Source organism: Podarcis erhardii, assembly GCF_964252035.2.
Source record: "Podarcis erhardii genome assembly, chromosome: 13".
In the NCBI taxonomy this organism is placed as follows: Eukaryota; Metazoa; Chordata; class Lepidosauria; order Squamata; family Lacertidae; genus Podarcis; species Podarcis erhardii.
Genome location: NC_138502.1, coordinates 25544036 through 25563637, shown reverse-complemented (window position 1 = coordinate 25563637; position 19602 = coordinate 25544036). Strand labels below are relative to the sequence as shown.

General features: G+C 45.0%; 1 protein-coding gene across 1 annotated transcript; it reads left to right on the top strand.

Moving 5' to 3' along the window:
* The first annotated feature begins 560 nt into the window (after positions 1-560).
* Positions 561-13875, top strand: UBE2M (ubiquitin conjugating enzyme E2 M). The gene is made up of 6 exons (XM_081836856.1): positions 561-829; positions 2066-2160; positions 4736-4774; positions 8338-8441; positions 9096-9159; positions 12799-13875. The coding sequence occupies exons 1-6, from the start codon at positions 721-723 to the stop codon at positions 12937-12939; spliced, it is 552 nt and encodes a 183-aa protein (XP_081692982.1). The 5' UTR covers positions 561-720; the 3' UTR covers positions 12940-13875.
* Positions 13876-19602: the final 5727 nt, after the last annotated feature.

Sequence of the window (19602 nt, the reverse complement as noted above, 5' to 3'; positions counted from 1 at the left end):
CACACGCACCCCGGCTCGTTGGGATTGGGGAGGGGCCTTCTCCCCCCCCCCCATCCCACTACCCTGAGCCGGAAAAGAGAAGAGGAGGAGGAGCCGGAAATCACCGAGGGCCGCTCCGGAGAGTTCCGAGAGCTTCGAGCGAGCGTCGGGAAGACCCGAGTGCTTCCGGAGAGACGGCGGGCGGAGCTGGAGGGCGTGAGGCGTGAGGCGGAAGTTGCCGACAGTCTTCCGGGAAGGGCCGAAGGGGGCTGTCCGTTGCCGTCCGACACACTCGCACACTCACGCACGAACAGAGCCCGCAGTAGGGAAAAGCGGCGGCGCTCTGAGGCGGGGCGGCCCCGGGTTCTTGGCCCCTTCGCTCCTTCCTTCTCTTTTCTCCCCCTCGCTCTTTCTCCTCTCCCTGCCCCGCTCCCTCCTTCTCTCCCCCCCTCCGTCCCCGCCCCGGCCGCCCCGTCCCTCGGCCGACCCCGGCGGGCCAGACCAGGCCAGGCCTTGGGAGTCGCTTCCTCCGCCGCCGCCGCCGCCGGCGCCCCCCTCTTCCCTCTCTCCTCCCCCCTCGTCCCTCCCTCCCTCCCTCCCTCCCCTCCCTCTCACCCCCCACAAGACGGGCCAGGCCGGGCCTCGGTAGCCGGGTGGGAGAGGCCCCGGCCGGAAGGGCGAGAGACCAGCCAGCCATCCCTACGCCGCCGCCGCCGCCGCCAGCCAGCCAAGCCAGTCAGGATGATCAAGCTTTTCTCGTTAAAGCAGCAGAAGAAGGAGGAGGAATCGGCCGGCGGCACCAAGGGCTCCAGCAAGAAAGCCTCCGCCGCGCAGCTCCGCATCCAGAAAGGTTGGGGAGGGGGGAAAGGAAGGAAGGAAAAGGGGGGGAAAGTACCTTGTGCTCCCCATCACTCAAACACGCATAATAATAGGCACTCTGGGCTGTAGATCGGTCCTACTACGTGGCCTCTGTGCACACAGCAAGTGAGAATAATGTTTAAAGAGGACGGTGCCCCTCTCTCCTGGGGATATGAGGGGCTTGCAATTTGGGGGGAAAAGAAGCTAAAATAGTTTATGCACTGCTGATAAAGAGGTGCTCACTTGCTTTATTGGTAGGACAGTATGACTAGCGTTGCAGAACTGGGTGGGCTTTCCAAATGCCTCTTTATCGTTGTTTTTAGAGCATCTGTACCCCCACTGTGCAAACTACGATAAATGCTGCCTAAGGGAGTGGCAGAGGTGAAACTTGGAACTGGAGAGTGCCCATTATTTTAAGTGACTGTGGATGTTGGGGTACATACTCCGGGTTGGAATTCTGAAATTCAAGCCTGAGGAAGTGTTGGATGAGCAGTGCCTCTTTGGCTGATGACGCCAAAGCACTGTTTCATGCCCAAGGTGGTCTCGTGTTCGTTTGAGTCCTGGGGCCCTTGCTCAGACTATATATTTACTTATGTATTACTGCTTTTTCTTCTATCCTGTCTTTCTCCAGGGAACTCAGGGTGGCACCCATTGTGTCTTCACATTTTTACCCCTATGGCAAATCTATGACTTCAAATAGACTTTATAGAGGCCATCTTTAGGGAGCTTAATGGCTGAGCAAGAATTTGAAGCCCCATCTAACAGAGAACTAAGTATATAGTTCTTAAAATAAGCTCTTTCCCCTGTTTTGTCTTAGAGTGAGAAATGAAACAAATCTTCAGGTCCCCTTCCGTGTTTGATTACTCATAGGTAGTTGCCAGCTCTTGTACATGCACACCCGTCGCTCTCTTTAATTTTTGCGTACGGTTCCATAGATCTCTATTTCCAACATGCTAGCATGGACTTGTATTCAGATGGAAGCATTTCCTTTTGTTCCTGACTTGTGACCAGGGAGCTGATGGCATGTCTGTGCCCCCTTTTTCTAATTTTTTAAAAAATGAAATGGCACCTCATTTCAGCAAATCACAAAGCTTGCAAGGCCACTGGGAAACAAGGGATAGGAATAGATTTTGATTTAAAAAGTGGGAGGTTTATTTTGGTTTTGGCCTGCACCAGTCTCGTGAAGTAGTCTGTCCCTGCAACTGACCACTTCTGCTTTTCCTCCCAGATATTAATGAATTGAATTTGCCGAAAACATGCGAAATAGACTTTTCAGACCAGGATGACCTCCTCAACTTCAAGCTAGTTATCTGCCCTGATGAGGTAAGTGGTAGAGAGAGGAGTCATGTAGCCAGACCACTCTGCTGGGGCTTGCCATTCTATTTGTCACCATAGAAAGGCCTGGTGGGTGTGCCAGGAAACTCCATTGCATAATAGCACAATTCTAAGGTACAGCTAAAGCAGGGAGGAGTCTTGCATCAGTTGACAGGAGATGATATCCACCACCATGAGGTTGACAGAATTCTAAGATCTGGCTGTTTTTCTTTTTATTCTGCCTGTGTAAGAAACCTGTGCAAGGAATCTATTGTTGAACTTTAGATTTCTGTGATTATTTTACTTTTTAAAAATGTTTCTAGTCGGGGCTGTGGTGGCATTTTGAATTGCTTAAGGACTGTGTCTTAAGTGACACCAGTGATCAGGGATGTTCCATCCTTCCCTCCCCCATAGAACTCTCTCACGTTTCCTATTTTTAAATCTATCTTAACCTCTTTCTTACCTATACCTTTTATCCTCATTCCATACCATGGAGGCTGTAATCTACCTGCCCAGCCTCTGTGCCTGCCAGCTTGTTACTTCTAGGTAAAATAATTGAGATGCTCCCAAAACTTAAAATATCAGGTACAAAATGCATGCCAAGTAAGTGGGTATTTTATTTTATTTTAATTTCACTTTGACATCTTACAAATTTCGGAGGCACAAGTTAGCTTCCTTGATCCAGAATACAAAAGTCCAACAATATCACATGAAGCTACCCACACTTTAAAAGATCTTTTTCAGAAGCACTGTCCAGGATCCCTAGGCTGTCTAGGATCCAGAAGAGTCTTGGCTGTGGGAATGCTCTCCAGCAGGGGTGATTAACTTATGGTTCTCCAGAGGGTGATGGATTAAAACTTCCATCATTGTGGCCAGGGATGATGGAAGTTGTAGTCTGACAAAAACTGAAAGGCCACTGGTTAACCACCTCTACCCTGTGGGAAGGTTCCTTCTCTGCCCCTTTGCTCCTCATTCTTCAATTTAAAGCCAAGATCTCTAGAATCCTGTTATATCTGCTAATGTCTGCAAGGAATTACTTAAGTTTCTACTGCTTATTTAATTTGCTGTTTGTTACCTTGTTTTTCATGTCTTGTAGTTGATTGTGTGTTTTGATTGTTTAATTTTTCACATTGAGCCACCTTGGAGACCTGCTAGGTCAAAAAGAAAGGATAAAATGTTTTAATACATCCATATTAGTGCAATATATATTTTATCAGCAAGAGAGGTAAGATTAACCATACCTTAGCATTTTGTAGTGCTTATTCTTTATCTGTCTTGGCATGCTGTCCCTAAAGAGGAGTTCAGCATGTTTTATACACTTGATGATCAAGGTGCATCTTTATTTTCCTGTCCTAGGTCTTTGCTGTACTCAAGTGTACTCAAGTCTCCTGGTTTAGCTAATTCATGCAACCAGAACTAATTGGCCATATTCCCTTCTATTCCGTAGCATGTTCATATGAGCATTTTTTTCAGGCAGTACTGCTTGCAATTTCAACTACATACACATACTCTGGCTGCAGTTCTCTCTTATCTTGGGCAGTGGTTTATTTGAGCACAGGTGTACTAAACCTTCAGACAGTGGTGTTTTTCTCTACCTGTGTGTTTGGCATTGTAACCCTGCATGTGGCGGGTTAAAGTGTGAGCTGTGAGATGAAAGAAGGAGATTAATTATGTGTAACTGACTTTGGGCCACAGACCATCAAATCTGGCATTTGATTTGCACAGATTTCAAGTATTGGCTGATATGATAAACTAGGTACATGGAACATTTTTGGATTGATTCTTATTTTGAGATGGCTGTTGATAGCACTTCATTTCAGGAAACTTCTTTCTGAATGTACCTTTTCCTCATGGTGATATGGCAAACGAACAAGGCCTGGGGTTCCTCAGAGTGGGTGTCACATAGGCGCACATTCGGTTTTCATGTTTTTGTGAAAATTACAGGAGGAAGCTGCCTTGTGTATATTTACTGTTTCAAAAACTGGGGCCGTGAGTCACCATTCATTGTTGCCTTCCACCATCTGAAGCAAGCACTGAAAGTTGGAGCCCTGCTGGGGTGGCACAATAAGTAGTAATCTGTGATGATTGGTGCTGGCCATTACTGAAAGCCTCAACTTAAAAACCTGAGAATCTTTGTTTGCATTTTCAGACAAAGGGGTTTTTGCAGTCAAAGATACTGATAAGTGTTGGTAGATGGTGGAAAATAGAGAAAAAGCACCTCTGCTAAACACAGTCCTTCTACTATGGTTCAAAGTCTCTCTTCTGATCTTCTGTGCACATAAACACATTTTAGCGCATCAGAATTTCCACCCATGCCTGTTTTCCCAACTAGTTTACCATTTTGTTTTCTGGTTTGGGAAAATTAGCTGTACATCCAGAATACTGGGTTTGCAAAAGTGCAGAGATTTATGAAGCATTAATCACCTTGCTGTACACATTCAATTTTGACTGTTTGGATGAGGGATTCTAGAGTTGATTAAAATGTTTTATCATTAACCTGCCTTCCCCCACCCAAAAAGGTGAATCTTGTTCTCTTTTATATGGAGCCAAAATTGCTTAAAATGTTTAAATTTTTGCCTTGCAGGGCTTCTATAAAGGTGGGAAATTCGTTTTCAGTTTTAAAGTAAGTAACCTCCCTGTTTTCTCTTGTCCAAGCCCCAGGCTTTTAACGGGGTGGTGTGGTGGAGGTATACGTTTGGTTGTAGGAGTTTGTCTTGGCACACTATCAAGCTGCCTGCTTTTCACTGCATTTTAGCCACCCTTTTTTACTCGGGCTAGTTATAAGAGGCTATATATTGTGTCAACAGCCATGTAGATGAGTAAAAGTACTAATAATTGGGGCAGAGGGGGCAGGAAAGGAGAGGAAGTAATAGATTGGTTCATTGTGAGGTACAATGTGACTGTGTGCTTCCTTGGGTGTATCCCCAACCCCCAAATCTGACTTTACTTCTGGGAGTACCTGAGCTTTCTTGGGCACACGCAGAACCATGTGGTTGATTTTATGAACGTAGATCCAGGCATGACTGGGAATGGGGTGGGGCAGCAGGACAGGGTTTGTCCTTATTTTTCTGCTTCAAAGCTGCCTGGTTCAGGGAAAACCATTTGATGGGAAAGAGAGACCTTTTTTAAAATAAATAAACACCCCCCCCAAAAAAAAACAACCACCAAGGGAGAATGATTGGGGAGGGATTGAAGGCATGTCCTAAATGGGCTGTTGCCTGATATAAGACTTCCTACTTAGAGAATCTCAAACTGGGGATTGTCTGTGCTTGAAGACATGGTTGCTGAATGATTTATAAATTGAAGAAATTCTACTTCTTTGTGTAGAATAAATTCCGCAGCTACATGCATTGTTTGGGATTTTGGGGCTGCTTGTTTGTTTTTTACTGTTTTTGCTTTTACCAAACTTAAATATATATATATATATTTTAGAGTTTGAAGTGACTTTAGCCAAGGAATGGGCTGGAGTGAGGAGCCCTTGTGGGAATTCTCTTGTTCTGCCTGCTGCCCATTCGAATGTTTTGGACTACAGCTTGCATCATCCCTGACCATTGGCCATGCTGTCTGGGGCTGATGGAAGTTGCGATCTGAAAACATGGAAGGGAAAGGCTGCCCTGGTTCTGATCATCTAGTAAACATTGTTTTTTGTTTTCAAACTTGCCAGCCCCTCGAAACATGAGGTTTATAAACCAGATTTTTAAAAAAGTGATCTAGGAAGTTCTTCTCACTTTAAAACATACCTGCTTCCAAATTGGGGTATCTCATAGCACCTAGTGTTTAGCCCCATTGGTCTTGAGTTAATCTATCTGGGGTGCACATTCCATTGCTCAGAACCCGGCAACCCTGCAATCTTTGCTTTCATTTAAACTTTCCGTTTCACTTTAAAAAACACCTAGTTCTGAGAAGATCAGTGAGCACACAGGCTACTAATGAATCAAAACAAAAGGGTAGCTGAAATGTTTCCTGTACAGCTCTGACCCTCTCTATTTATTTATTTTTTTGTTAGAAGTTTTATTTTTTTTAACCCTGCCTTTCCAGTAAAAAGTGCTCAAGGTGGATCTTCTCTCTCCATGTCAGGGCCATTTCTGTGAAAGCCCAGCAGCAGCTGGGCTAAATGATTCAAATGAAGAAAAATGTTGGGTGTGTAGCTTGGCAAGGAACCTGGCTTGTTTTGAACTTGGAGGTGAAAGAGGAAAGAAACTCGGTGCTGTTTAGGCCTCTGCGCTGTCTTGGCAATTCTTAAAATGTACTTGCCCAATGAGCCAGAGCTGTCAGTAGAAATTAGGAGTTCTGATGAGGATGTAGAGGAGTTAGGAAAGGGGCTGCCAGCCATGGTGAAGGGTTTCTCTGCTAATTATTCATCTTTCTTGACTAGAGGGGGAAAGTGACAAAAGTATGAAATGTAAACAATTAAAATTAGCTTTAATTACGGCTATTTAAAGGCAGCATTAATGGGAAGAACTTTGGAAAGTTTATAGAAATGTAGTGAGGGTGTTTGTAATTGTGAGTGGGCCCCAAGATTTCCCTTCCTTTGTCAGTTGGGCTTGATGCATAAATGTTGGCCGTAATTATATTTTTATCCCACCCTTCAGGGTGTTATGCATGGTTCTTCTTCCTCCCTCACCTGCTGTTTGATTATTGTAACAGCCATGTGGGATAGGCCTGGCTGGGTGCTGGTTACTCATCATAAGGCACCCATGGAGCTGCTTGGTTGATTGAGGGATTGTTCCTGGGTCTCCCCAATCCATGTCCCAACAACATATTCTGTATATAGCCCATTGGGTCTTAAAGCTTAATCCACAATAAAATCTTTCACCAAGGTGGTGCCCTCTTCTATCAAGCTATCAAATTTGATTTTAAAGCTGTTTCTTTCCTGAAGACATTGGAAGTATTTCTCTCAACCTAATTTAAAACAGACATAGATCCCTGTATCTTGAGAGCATGTTGGGCTTCTTCCCTTCACCTTTTCTCCCAGTAAGTGTTGCCACTCACAAAGATCTGGATCTCACCGTTTCAGCAACTCAGTCACAGCAGTTTCCTTGTTTTTATTTACTTTAAAGTGTTAATTTATATGATCCTCGAGTCATATTCCCCAGGCAATTGACAAAATAAAAATACACAATTACTATCTGAAAGGCATTCTATAAAAGCACCTGTTTGCTTCTGGAACCAGCGTTTCACTGCGCACATGAATAAGAGATGCCAGAGATTTCTAATAGAAGATGGTGCATTAAGTGCTTCAAGGAATGACTTGATTACAGTCATACCTTGGTTTTCAAACAGCTTAGTTCTCGAAATTTTTGGCTCCTGAACGCCGCAAACCCGCAAGTGAGTGTTCCAGTTGGCGAACTATTTTTGGAAGCCGAACGTCCGACAGTGCTCCCACAGAGCTTCCTGCAGCCCATCAGAAGCTGCACTTTGGTTTCCAAATGTTTTGGAAGTTGAACGGACTTCCAGAATGGATTCTGTTTGACTTCCAAGGTACAGTGGTGCCCTGCAAGACGAATGCCTCGCAAGACGAAAAACCCGCTAGACGAAAGGGTTTTCCGTTCTGGAGGCGCTTCGCAAAACGAATTTCCTATGGGCTTGCTTCGCAAGACGAAATGTCTTGTGAGTTTTTCCGACTTTTTTTTCCTCCCCCCCCCCCCCTTTTTCTAAGCCGCTAAGCCGCTTATCTGCTTATCCGCTAAGCTGATAAGCCGCTAATAGCGCTAATCCGCTAAGCTGTCAATGGGCTTGCTTCGCAAGACGAAAAAAACGCTAGACGAAGAGAATCGCGGAACGGATTCTTTTCGTCTTGCGAGGCACCACTGTACAACTATTTGCATGTCTTTGGGGCAAACTTCCTAGAGGAGAGGTGGGGAACCTATCACTCAGCAAATATTGCTGGACTACACTTCACATTGTTCCTCACCATTGGGCATTGTGGATAGGTCTGATGGGAGTTGTAGTCTTAACAAGATAAGGAGTCTTGCAGGTTCCACACCCTGTGACCTAGGGCAAACAGGTTGCAAAACCTAGAGTGTATGAAGATAAGATACCATGTTAGGAAATTAGTTTGTTGGCTTATGTGTGTCCAGGATTTTGTGACTGGTAATCTTAAGGTTTTGCTGTGCATTATGGAATGTCTTATAATAAACCCAAGGAGGCCAACAGCTCATTATTTTTCTTTTATTTCATTTGCAGGTGGGACAAGGGTACCCACATGACCCACCCAAGGTGAAGTGTGAGACCATGGTGTATCATCCCAACATAGACCTAGAAGGCAATGTCTGCCTAAATATCCTCAGGTACAGAGGCTGCTCTGCTGTCCTAAGCCCTATATTGCATTCACTTCTATATATTGTTTTTTTGCAGCTGTCGGTGAACTTCTCTAAAATTATAAAGTAACCATGTATGCCAAGCATCATCACGTCACTATGTCTCCCTGTTGATTATCCTAACTTATTTTTCAATTGGATATGAAAACATTATTTCATTTTGGGTCATCAGTAACATTTCCTGCTTTTGCCTTCATAATAATAATAACCAGTTGATTTGCTGGACTTTGATAAAACTACATTGATGTGAACAAACAAATGAGAACCAAGGAGAGTAAAAGTTCGGAACCAGCTTGACAGTACTGAGGCCTGTTCTTGGGCTATTTTTTATGGGGTTTAAGAATTTTATTCAAATGTGTTTCGGTAATAGAAGATTTTAAACAATGTCCTGGTTCTTAGGGAAATTTCTTCTTCATCCTGTTTGGTGCAGTGTCACACAGTGATCTTATTATTTATGACATTTGTTGTTTGCCTTATACAAAATGCATTTCAATATGACTTGACTTAAGATAAAATAAAAAAAATAAATAAATCCTTAATCCTACCCTACATTTCATTCTGCTGTTACTACTCCTTTTGGGAGGTTTTCCTTTCCCTACTCACTTTTTTCTCTCTCACACACAGAGAGGACTGGAAGCCTGTACTAACAATAAACTCTATAATTTATGGCCTGCAGTATCTCTTCTTGGTGAGTATACGTGAAGTTGAAAGTAGAAAACGCAGAAAGAAACGTGTCTTTCCTCACTTGAGCCTGAGCAGAAAGTGTGGGTGTAGGAATGGGAGACACACGGCACAGAAGGTAGAAGAAATGCAGCACTGGCTTGATGATTCTGTGGGTGTTAGTGTGAGACAGGGTGTGCATAAGGTAAAGGCAGTTTTGGCTTTATATAGTTGTGCTTGGGTAGGATGTGTGTATTGTGCTGTCTGTCAGCCTTCAAGAATAGCTTGAGATGGGGATTTGCCTTTGCACAGCAGTGTACTTGACAGATTTGGCAAAGAAGCGTTCTGACAGCCTCTGATCCAGGGTAGCTTGACGTAAACCAGTGTTCTTCATCCTTGTGTCACCACATGTCAGTGGACTGCAGCTCCCATATTCCCCAACCATTTTCGCCAATGACGAAAAATAAGAGTTGTAGTTCAGTAACATCTGGGAACCTATGGTTGAAGAGTACTGACTGAAATCTTGTTTTAGCTTCCTAATACATTTATTTCCTAAACAGTTATGCATATTAATATGTGGTTGTAACAGTGAAAAAATACCTGTTTGTAATAAGATGAAGCCCCAGGAGCATAATCTGGAAACCTCTCGTCATCCACCCTCTGATGCATTTTCCACTACAAAATCTATTAGTGCAGTCATGTGCATGTTTACTAAAATGCAAGTCTTGCTATCTTAATAGGGTTTTCTCCTAGGTAAGTATACACAGAATTTCAGTTTCTCCTTAAATCAGGGACAGTTCATAAAATTAAATAGTTTTGTTTAGCTTTCTGTATATGTGTAAGGACACACAAATTACTTCCCTGGTGACCAAGTACCACCAACTTTCCGTATGCAGTAGGTGGTAGTTACTGGGCAGAAAGTCTATAAATACTCACCGTTCATACAATAAATACATTCCAGGAGCAATGAGCCCTGTAATGCTGGTCTGCAAGGTACCCACATTTTTTGCTCTTGGATTATAATTTTACATAGAAAATTAAGCTTTAATTCATTGCTTTTAATTGGGGATCCAGCTTTAAAAGACCTGTTTGTATTACATCAATATTTATTCTATTGTATTCTGAAAAACCAGGTTATTTTAAAGGGGTGCTTAATATAACTTTTTAAAAACTCTGATTTAAAAAGTTTTTGCCGTTTTAAGGCAATTAAATCATTTTTAATACAGCCTGATTTGCGTGGATTTGCAATACAGCTGGTGCTGCTGTTCCTCTGGGTTGTGTCTCTCAACCCTTCTGACAACTGTAGATCTTGTTGTCATGGTCCCTCCCAGCATAGTTGTCAGAAAGCAAAATGATATACCATAATGTCTCATAACTCCCAACTCAGACTTGCCATGCTTTTTTGTCTATTATGTGCTTTTGGAGCTGAATTGGAGAGTGGTGATCATTTTTTTTCCTCAAATAGGCTTGGAGCCTATTTGCTTCAGGGAATGGGGAAGCTGAAACTGACCCAGTTAATTCGGTTACAACTCTCATTGGCAGGGTGAGAGGCAGAGGAACATTTGAGGTCATGTGCCCTGGTAGTTCTAAAAGCCTTGGTTGACCTTGTGTCCAAAGAGTGTAGAGGAAGAGGGTGTAGCACACTGTCTCCTAGGAGACAGATTCATGGTGAGAGGCTGGCAGCTCTCAGGTGGTGTGGGCTGTTTCTAGGCAGATTCAAGCCTCTCCTGGAAACCATCCCTGTGAGTGCTTTCATGAGGTCAGGAGGCAAAGTGCCAACGTAATGGGGAAACACATCGGTTCCTACATTTCTGATCATTGCTGAGTTTGCTAGAGGTTATTATGCTATTTCTGTAGGCTTGCTGATGTATTCCCCCCCCCCCCCAAGTTCCTTGCATGAAGCCTTTCAGAGGCTTCTGTGGACTTACTTTGCCGCACTCCTTTTGTATTTCCCTCCCTGCTAAGTGCAAGAGGTGATGCTGGAAGACGATGCTACATTAGGATAGCCTTAAATGTTCTCTCTGTTTGATGGGGAGGGGAAGGAAAAGGAAAAGGAGGAGGCTTGCTATAATAACAAGAGAACCCGAGCCCCTACAGCAATGCAAACCCAGAGGTTGGAAGCCTCTTCTCATCACTGAAACTGAAGGCCACTTCATGTGATTCACTAGAGACAGAACCCAGGGGACTGTTTGTGCAGTTGATTGGATCAAGTTGTAAATGGTGGCATGGGAAGGGCTTTTGCCACTTGATTATGCTGAGTTCTCTATAGGCTGCTAGAGCTGTTGCTGTGTCTTTTCTAGCTGCTTATCCAAGGCATGGTTTTAGGGAATGCCTTCATTTTCCTTTGTATTGGAGGGAAATTGCTTGAGGACATGGAATCCTTCAGGTTAAGTTGGGAATCAGCCACACTGATGAAAATGGTGTGCAGATGATGTTAATAAAATATCAATCAGGGTTTGACTTGCTGTAGAGCATGTAGTGAAACCCTGCTATTAAACTTGCATGGTTTTTCTTTGTAGGTGGGCCTACTCTTGGGTCTGGATTGATCTGCCAACCAATTGATCTTCTTGCCCCTCAATGCAGGAGTTCAATGCTACCTTTTTAGCTAGTTCCAATTCTGTGGGAATAAATATACTAAAAGCAGCGATGATCCCAGTTCTTGTTTTAGCCCACCAATCTTAAATGTGCCTTAGCTTCAATGTTTATCTTTCACTTCTCCAGCTGTCTTCCCCGAAGCCCATCTTGCTATTCCTAGAACAGGCAAGGGGAATCTCCAGCCCCTGTGCCGGACTAGGTGCTCCAGGGTCCCTAATTCCACTTCAGAGATTGCTTTTCCTCAGCCATATCCACCTGAAGTTGAGTGGCATTAACTGTTGGGTAGCTAAAGCTTGTCTGCAAAGGAACAACCAGGAGCCTTCGATTGCACTCCTGCTTTTCTACATTGCCACCATGGTTTGTGCTTGGTGCCTTTTGAATTCAGCACTGAAAGTTAGCTCTGCTGAGATAAGCTCCATTTGGGAGCTCCCAGTAGGAATTCCTAAGTGGAGCTGATCACTGCCAAGAGCGGGACTTTAGTTCAGCTCTGAATTTAAACACTGCCAAATGCAAGTTCATCTGACAAGCAACAATTGGGAGTGCATGGCTTAGAGCACACTCCCTGTTGTTTCTTTGCAATGGGACTTGGGTGTGGTTCACATTCAGTATTCAAGTGCAAGCCCTGCTTCTTCCTGGCAAATACTGGTCCGCCTGATGTCATTTGACTGGTGACTGACAGCTGGATGGACTTGCCCACCCCTTAAAAGTGGCCCACGTAGGGATGGCTGCTTTTCCCACCCGTTAAAAGTGGCCTATGTAAGGATGGCTGCTTTTGGATTCACCCTGCCTGCTCAAAGAGATTCTCCACCCCTGCTCTAGAACATCAGAGTAAGGCATCTGCACTCCAGTATGGAAATTGGGATTTGTGATTTGGGGGGGGGGGGGAGTTGAGTGAGCCCCAGGCAGCTCTGTGAACAGGTAACAGAACAGGAATGTGGGTTGGCATTTAATCTTGCATCTGACGAAGTGGACTCTGCTCCATGAAAGCTTGTGCCATAACAAGTCCATGTCTTTGAAGGTGCTGCAAATCTCTTTGGCATTTAATAATAGAGCTTTTCCTCCCTCCCCACAGGAGCCAAACCCTGAAGACCCCCTGAACAAAGAGGCTGCTGAAGTCCTCCAGAACAACAGACGCCTGTTTGAGCAGAACGTCCAGCGCTCCATGCGGGGCGGCTACATTGGCTCCACCTACTTTGAACGCTGCCTCAAATAGAACTGACCGGCTCCGGGCACAAACCTGCCCTCCCCATGCCCCTTCATCTCCCTTCCAGCTCTCCTAAGGGACTCTGCCAACACCGCTGCCTTCAGCCACCAAGGGGGGCACAGGAGTCAGAAATTGGCAGGAGGCCCCCTCCATCCTCCTTTCCCCGCTTCCTCGCCCCACCTGCCCGCCTTCCTCCCCCCCCCCCAACTGCCATCCTGGGGCCCCAGCAGCTGCCGCCTCACTAAACCCTCGTACCTTTCTCGCCACTCTCCCTGTGTGCTGCTGCGGGGCGAGGGGTGAGGTTACTGCTGCTTCTCTGCCATGCCCCACTGCATTGGGGTAGCCACCTGCCCCATGGGGCTGGGTGTGCAGGACCCCACGATGGTGCCCGTTTGCCTTTCTGGGGGCTGTGGTTTTGCTGCTAAGAACAGAAGGCTCCCTCTGTGCTCTGGTACCCCCTGCCTGCAGTGTGGTATAACTGCACTGCATGATCCGCAGGCCATTTGCCTCTCCTTTCCTCCTCCCTTGCTGGGCACCACGGCTTCCGAGCGTAACTATTTATTACACAGGGGAGGCTCTCGAGGGCTGGGTGAGTCTGGGAGGCTGAGAGGGGGTGTTGAGCCATCTCCATCCTGCCCCAGGTGCCGTGGCTCTGGGGAGGCTGGGTCAGGCCTGGAATATTCCTTTTAGAATCAACTCACTTGTGTGTCTGGTTTTTAAGGAAAAATAAAAAAAAAACCACAACCAAAACAACCAGTGCTAATAATAATAGTAGTAGTAAAAATGTAATGGGGGGCAGCGCTGTCTCCCAACTGTGTCCACCAGGGCCTGCCCAGCAACGAACACTCTCTGCCTCTCCAGTGACTCCTGCGAGCCCCTGGCCAAAATAAAGCCACTGTACTTCTAGTGTGTCGGGTTATTAAAGGGGAATGTTAGCGCACTCAATTGGCCCCTTGCCTCTCTCTCTCGCTTGTGTTCTGCTTCCTTCCGCCCTGGTGAGCGTCCAGTGAAGTCCAGGTCCATAGGAACGCCTTGCATAGGATGCAGTTTTCTTCAGCCCCCCCCCATTTGCCATCCACTGAGACAAGCAGGTCCTGTGTGCTCAAGGAAGGAAGGAGGGGGGGGCCAAGAGTTGGACGTGTGTGCCGAAGAGGGGCTAAAGAAACAATACCTTTTGCGAAAAACTTCACCTCCGCACCTCATTTTATTCCTTTGAAGACTTGGTTCAGTTCTGCGTTAGGACACCTTCAAAAATTAAAAGCAAACCAAGGGTTGGATCTCTCTCTGAGTGAGATTCAGGGCGATGCCTAATTGTGTCAGTCTGCCCAGGCAACAGCCATTCTGCCAGCAAGAGTCTTGCTCTTGGCATAGTGCAACAGCCAAATCCAAATGTCCCACGAAAGATGTGTGATTCCTAGTGCAAACATTTCTACTCTGACAGTTAAGCTTGGTGTGGTCTTGCGCTGCCGCTTGCAGAACAATGTCAGTGCTCAAAGCTCCTTGAATTGGATCTGGCTCTCAGTTGTTCCATGATACACAGCTAAGAAGTGTGTGTACGCTTTGCATTTGTCTACATAGAGCGTTGTGAGCACAATTCTTTGCATATTTACACAGAAGCAAGTTTTGTATTGAGTGGGGCTTATTACATACTCAAAACTGCTTTGCTATTAACCATTTTGCACAGTGACCATAGTGTTCTCCCTACTTCCCATTTTACAGATACAAACACTTTCCTAAGTATAGTCTAGGGATGAGTGTCATGAAGTCTGATTTGATTCCGCTATAAGAATTTCAGATCAGCTACTTTGGTGCAGCTATGCAAAGTTCTGTTGCAATGTAACTACTCTTCTTGGTGCTGGTTTCAGTGAAAGATTATGAAGGAATCTACATGTAAAAAGGAGTTCTGCTCATATTTTCTGTGGAGATTCCTGAAGTAGTTATTCTGAATTCTTGGGTGCTGTTTCCTTCACTGGGATACTTGCAAGCACTACTTTTTGCTTGAACCACTCCCGTTGAAGTGTGGCTGGTATGCTTGGGACATTTTAGCATGAACATGCTATGGTGAATACAACCAAAGATAAAAACATTTGGCAGTCTTGGGTTGATTCATTCAGAAATTGAGGACGTGAGAATTTTATTTGCAGGTAAAGGAACTGCATGTTCCCTAGTGTGTGCTATTCATTCTTGTCAATCAAAAGCCTGGACAGAAATTACAAAGCACCTCCCAAGTGTTGAGACTGAATATGGCCTGAGTGTTTTGTACAGGAATTGGAAATTTGGGGTCCAAATCTCCCCCCTCCAAAACAAAGAATGACAGACTCTAAGCAGTTATCTTTATACTCTTTCTATGCCTTATACTGTTAAAACATCTTGGGTGCATTGGCAAGAGTTCTAGAATGATAAGTAGCTGTGGTATACCAGAGATGGCAACTCTGATCCCTGACCATTGACCATGCTGCCTTGGACTGATGGGGCGTGTAGCTTAGGCACCCCTTGATAAGGCTAACATTTCTGACGTGGGCAGGCTTAGCCCTCTTCCACCCCACTTGACCTCCCCCTGAAATCCTAGTTATTTATCAAGCCTAGTTTGTCAGCTCTGGTTTGTGATTGCTTGGATATGGGGAGAAAATAGCCCCATGCTGGCCACCGGCTTTTTGGTGTTCTGTATTTTTGCCTAGCTGATCTCAGTTTCTTACGATCTTGCTGGAGACAGTTCTGGCTGACATCCCCCCCCCCCCCAATGCACTAACACATGGACAACTGTGACAGCTGTTGTAGAAATCTCTGCATGTGTTTCTGGACATCTGCATTCACAGCATCATGACCCTCTGAGCAAGCCTGACTTGGTGACCACTACTATGGGGACTGAATGAGGAGCTGAAATTTCACCCTAATTAATCCTTGTTTGGTGACATCATTCCCTTTCCACATGATCTTTCTATTTAGGAAGTTTAGTTTTTCAGTTTGAGGGAGTTGCCATCTTTATGATGGTTCCAAGTAATCCAGGGTTGCTATGCTGTGAAACGTGTGCCTTCTAGGAATACATTAACGGGACGGATGTCATCTGCTCTGCTGCAATAAGTAAATGCTGGCAGTGCAAGGTGGGTGATGCTGGTTTTTTGCATAAAAATACATCCTGCAACCCTGTTGGTTGATTCTGAAAAACACTCTGAGTTTACAGTGCCAGTAAACTGTTTAGTAGGGAGTTGGTGTATGCTCAAGATGTGTGAAGGTAGAGAAGGAATAAAAGGTGATAAATATTTGAAGAGCCTTTGCTAGTAGGAAATCTTTTCAGCTGTAGCGCTCTGCCTGACTTTCTGATCCTTGTCTTTAAATGCTGCTCTTGGAAACAACAGCAAACCACCGACCAGGTCTGACAACGTGCTATTTATGGAATAGAAATTGCAACCCTCTGGGGTCTGCCTAGGTTAGATAGCACAATGAAACATCACTCATAGTGGTTCCTGTGCATAGAATAAGCCTGTTAGAAACTTAGTGCTTTGTGGTGCTGATTTTTGTGATTACCTGAGGTCCTCTGAATTTCTCAACTTGCCTTAGACTGTTGATGATTTTATTTCAATTGATATAAGCCTCATTTTTGGTGGTAGTGTAATCTTTCATCCTATTTTCTTGGCTGTTGACTGGGAGGTAGTGAGTCTACCAATGGAACCTGGGTCAGCAGCTAGAATTCTTGGCTGCATCTTCTTTCCCCAGTGAGCAGTCTGTCTGAATACTTCCAAGCAGTAATCTAGCCCACAGGAACGAACTGAGACATAACCAGTGCACAGCACCATGCAGACTGAAAATGTTAAGAGTTCAAAGGAGCTGAGGGGTGGGGAGAAGAGGGCTTATGAAAATTGGTTTCCCTGGGCTATAACCCTGAAAAAGGATTGTTTGAGGGCTGAAATGTATGCTCAGCTCCATCTGGCACTGAAATTTCAATAGCTACTAGGCAGCGTGATAATGGAACACATCTTTTATTATCAAGCTGGCCCAAATTGCTGACATTAAAAACAACTGTGGTTAAAATAATGCTCCATAAATTTTTAGGTGCTTTTTGCAGCTGCATCTCAAAAGGGAGTCTTTCTAGCTTCTTATTACCCTCCCTTTCCTTCCACTGTCATTGGTCCGCTATCCTTTCGTGCTGACTTTAGGACACATGGAGGGGGGTGTACCAGAAGGGAGGGCTGATGCATTTAGGTCCTGCTCTTCCAATAAACATCTGGCTCAACACTGTGAAATGGTGTTCTCTGCTGGATGGGGCCCTTTGTGTGATTTGGCAGGGCAGCTCTTAAATCATCCCTTACACCGAATATTCAGTGTGGTTAATTACTATACATACCAACAAAAGCATTTGTTGTGCCTGTATGTAACCTGCCACTGCTTGTGCATATCACGAATCCCTTGAATTAATTCAGTGGCATTTGTATGATACCAAGCTTGTGCATAGGGAGCTGCCTTCAGGGTTTTTTTGTACCTCTAAAGCACTACTGCCTACTCTGACAGCAGGTCTTGAGGTGTGGTTTGCTAGGACTTTGCTTTCAGACTTCCCCAAACAAGGGCAAAAACATTTGTAGCATTTGTGAAAGCCATACTTCCTTTGGATCCCAGCACACAGTTGTATAGCATGAATCACATTACAGAAATGACGAACATAATGTGTCGGTCTAGAAAAACAACACCAAAGGGATTCTGCTGGTTTACCTCCCACCTTGCTGCCCAGCAGTCTCCCTGACAAAGCTGCTTTCAGGTGGTGTTGAGGGCTCCTAGACTGCTGGCTTTGGGGTGGCTCAGGACCTAGTGGCAGTGAAGGCAGCAAAGAAGATTGCATTCTCGCTATACCATCCAGAACTTGCCCAGGTAGTGCGAGGCCTCTTACAGCCTGGCCAGAAGGAGGTGGTGGATCAGAGGGTAACTCACTGTGACTTGTTTGCAAAGCATTATGGAGAAAAAAAATCACTTGCATCCACCAGGATCTTGACTCTGCTATTATAGCAGATTAATCTCAAGGGGTTGGCTTTGTTCTTGTTGCTCTTATTATGAATTTTTCATTTTGTATTTTTTATGTCGTGAACTGCCCTGAGATCAGTGGATGACAGGTGGTATGCACATTTGATAAATAATAATACTGCAGGGAGTTGGGGCACCCTGAGCCATGAATGCTCCATACAGGCTAGGGCTGATGGGAACTAAAGTCCAACAACATCTAGGCTGGAGGGTCTTACACTCCTCGCCCTTGCAAAGCACGTTTCTGCACGGTAAAACATGTTCCTTAATCTCTAGAGTCTAGACGCTTGTCCCGAGCATTTCCACGAGGCAATTCTGAGGTCTCTACACGTGAGAGGGAACAATAGATCGACCTTTTTCATTATCTGAACGGGATTTCCGAGTAAACACAGAACCCACATTTAACTCCCCTCGCCTCGAAGCTATTCACTGATACCAATGCAGAGATTCATTTTTTAAAAACACCCCCCCCCCCCGTGAAAGAGAACGAATTCCTGTATGTGGCGCTATCGCCACATTGTTCCATTGTTCTGCCATATAGACAACCCTCACTTCCGGCCGCACTCCCCCTAAAAATTAGTAAATGTGGGGAATATTTAAATATGGTTTCTCGATGGGGACCCGGAAAGGATAAAGGAAAATAGTGAGATTGCCTTCTCTACACTTTTCTAACTCTGGCGCGATAACAGGCTCTATTAGAAAACGGCCGGCTGTGCTTGACTCTCTAGCCTTTCCCTTCCCTCTGTGTCTATGGTTCCTCCGATGTCCGGCTTCTTCTTCCGCCCTCCCTCCGCGTGATCCTGACGTGAGAACCCCGCCCTATGACGTAAACTCGGCCAAGGCGGAAGAAGAAGGGGAAGAAATAACAAGGACTGGAAAGGAGGGGACTGAGGCTGCTGCTGCTTTTGTTATTGCTGTTGGGTAAGGGGCTGCTTCCCTTTTCCTGGGTTATTATGGGGAGGGGGTGTCCTGTCCTTTTCCGGGAGGGGGATTGGGAAAGCCCGCAGGGGTCGGGGAGAGGGGAGCTGTGCTGATGGTGTCGGGTGGGGGGCAGCTGGTGGATTTAGGATTTAAGTGAGAAGATTGGGTACCTTATGTGGGGCTCTTCTTCCCCACCCTCGTTTATTTCCTGTTGTATTAACTTAGTATATTATAATATAATTATATGTAAAGGGGGGTGTGTGTGTGAGTGTGTGAGAGAGAGAGAGATTTACGATGGAAAAATTATATATATATATATATATATATATATATATATATATATATATATATATATAAAATTCATACCCCTGCCTATCTTGCTAGGTTTCCCCAGCCATTCTGGGCGGCTTCCAACAAAAGATTAAAAATACATTAAAACATCAGTCATTACAAACTTCCCTAAACAGGGCTGCCTCCAGATGACTTTTAAATGTCCGATAGTTGTTTATTTCGTTGACATCTGATGGGAGGGTATTCCACAGGGTGGGCGCCACTACCGAGAAGGCCCTCGATATAACTTTTCTGGTTGTCCCAGAGTCACACAAAGTAAAATTTAGCAAATGCCCCTCCTTTCAGGCTGGTAAATCTCACCACATTATCCTATGAGTTGACATTCAGTAATTATTTTACAGTGCTGGCATTTTCCTTTTTACTCTCCTGTCCCTCCCTCGCCAGGAGCTTATC

What these genes read in the sequence shown, in the direction of transcription:
- UBE2M (XM_081836856.1), top strand. Translation starts at nt 721, where the DNA reads ATGATCAAGCTTTTCTCGTTAAAGCAGCAGAAGAAGGAGGAGGAATCG. An exon ending in TAGTTATCTGCCCTGATGAG is followed by an intron (nt 2,161 to 4,735) that starts GTAAGTGGTAGA and finishes TTTGCCTTGCAG; the next exon opens with GGCTTCTATAAAGGTGGGAA. An exon ending in AATTCGTTTTCAGTTTTAAA is followed by an intron (nt 4,775 to 8,337) that starts GTAAGTAACCTC and finishes TTTCATTTGCAG; the next exon opens with GTGGGACAAGGGTACCCACA.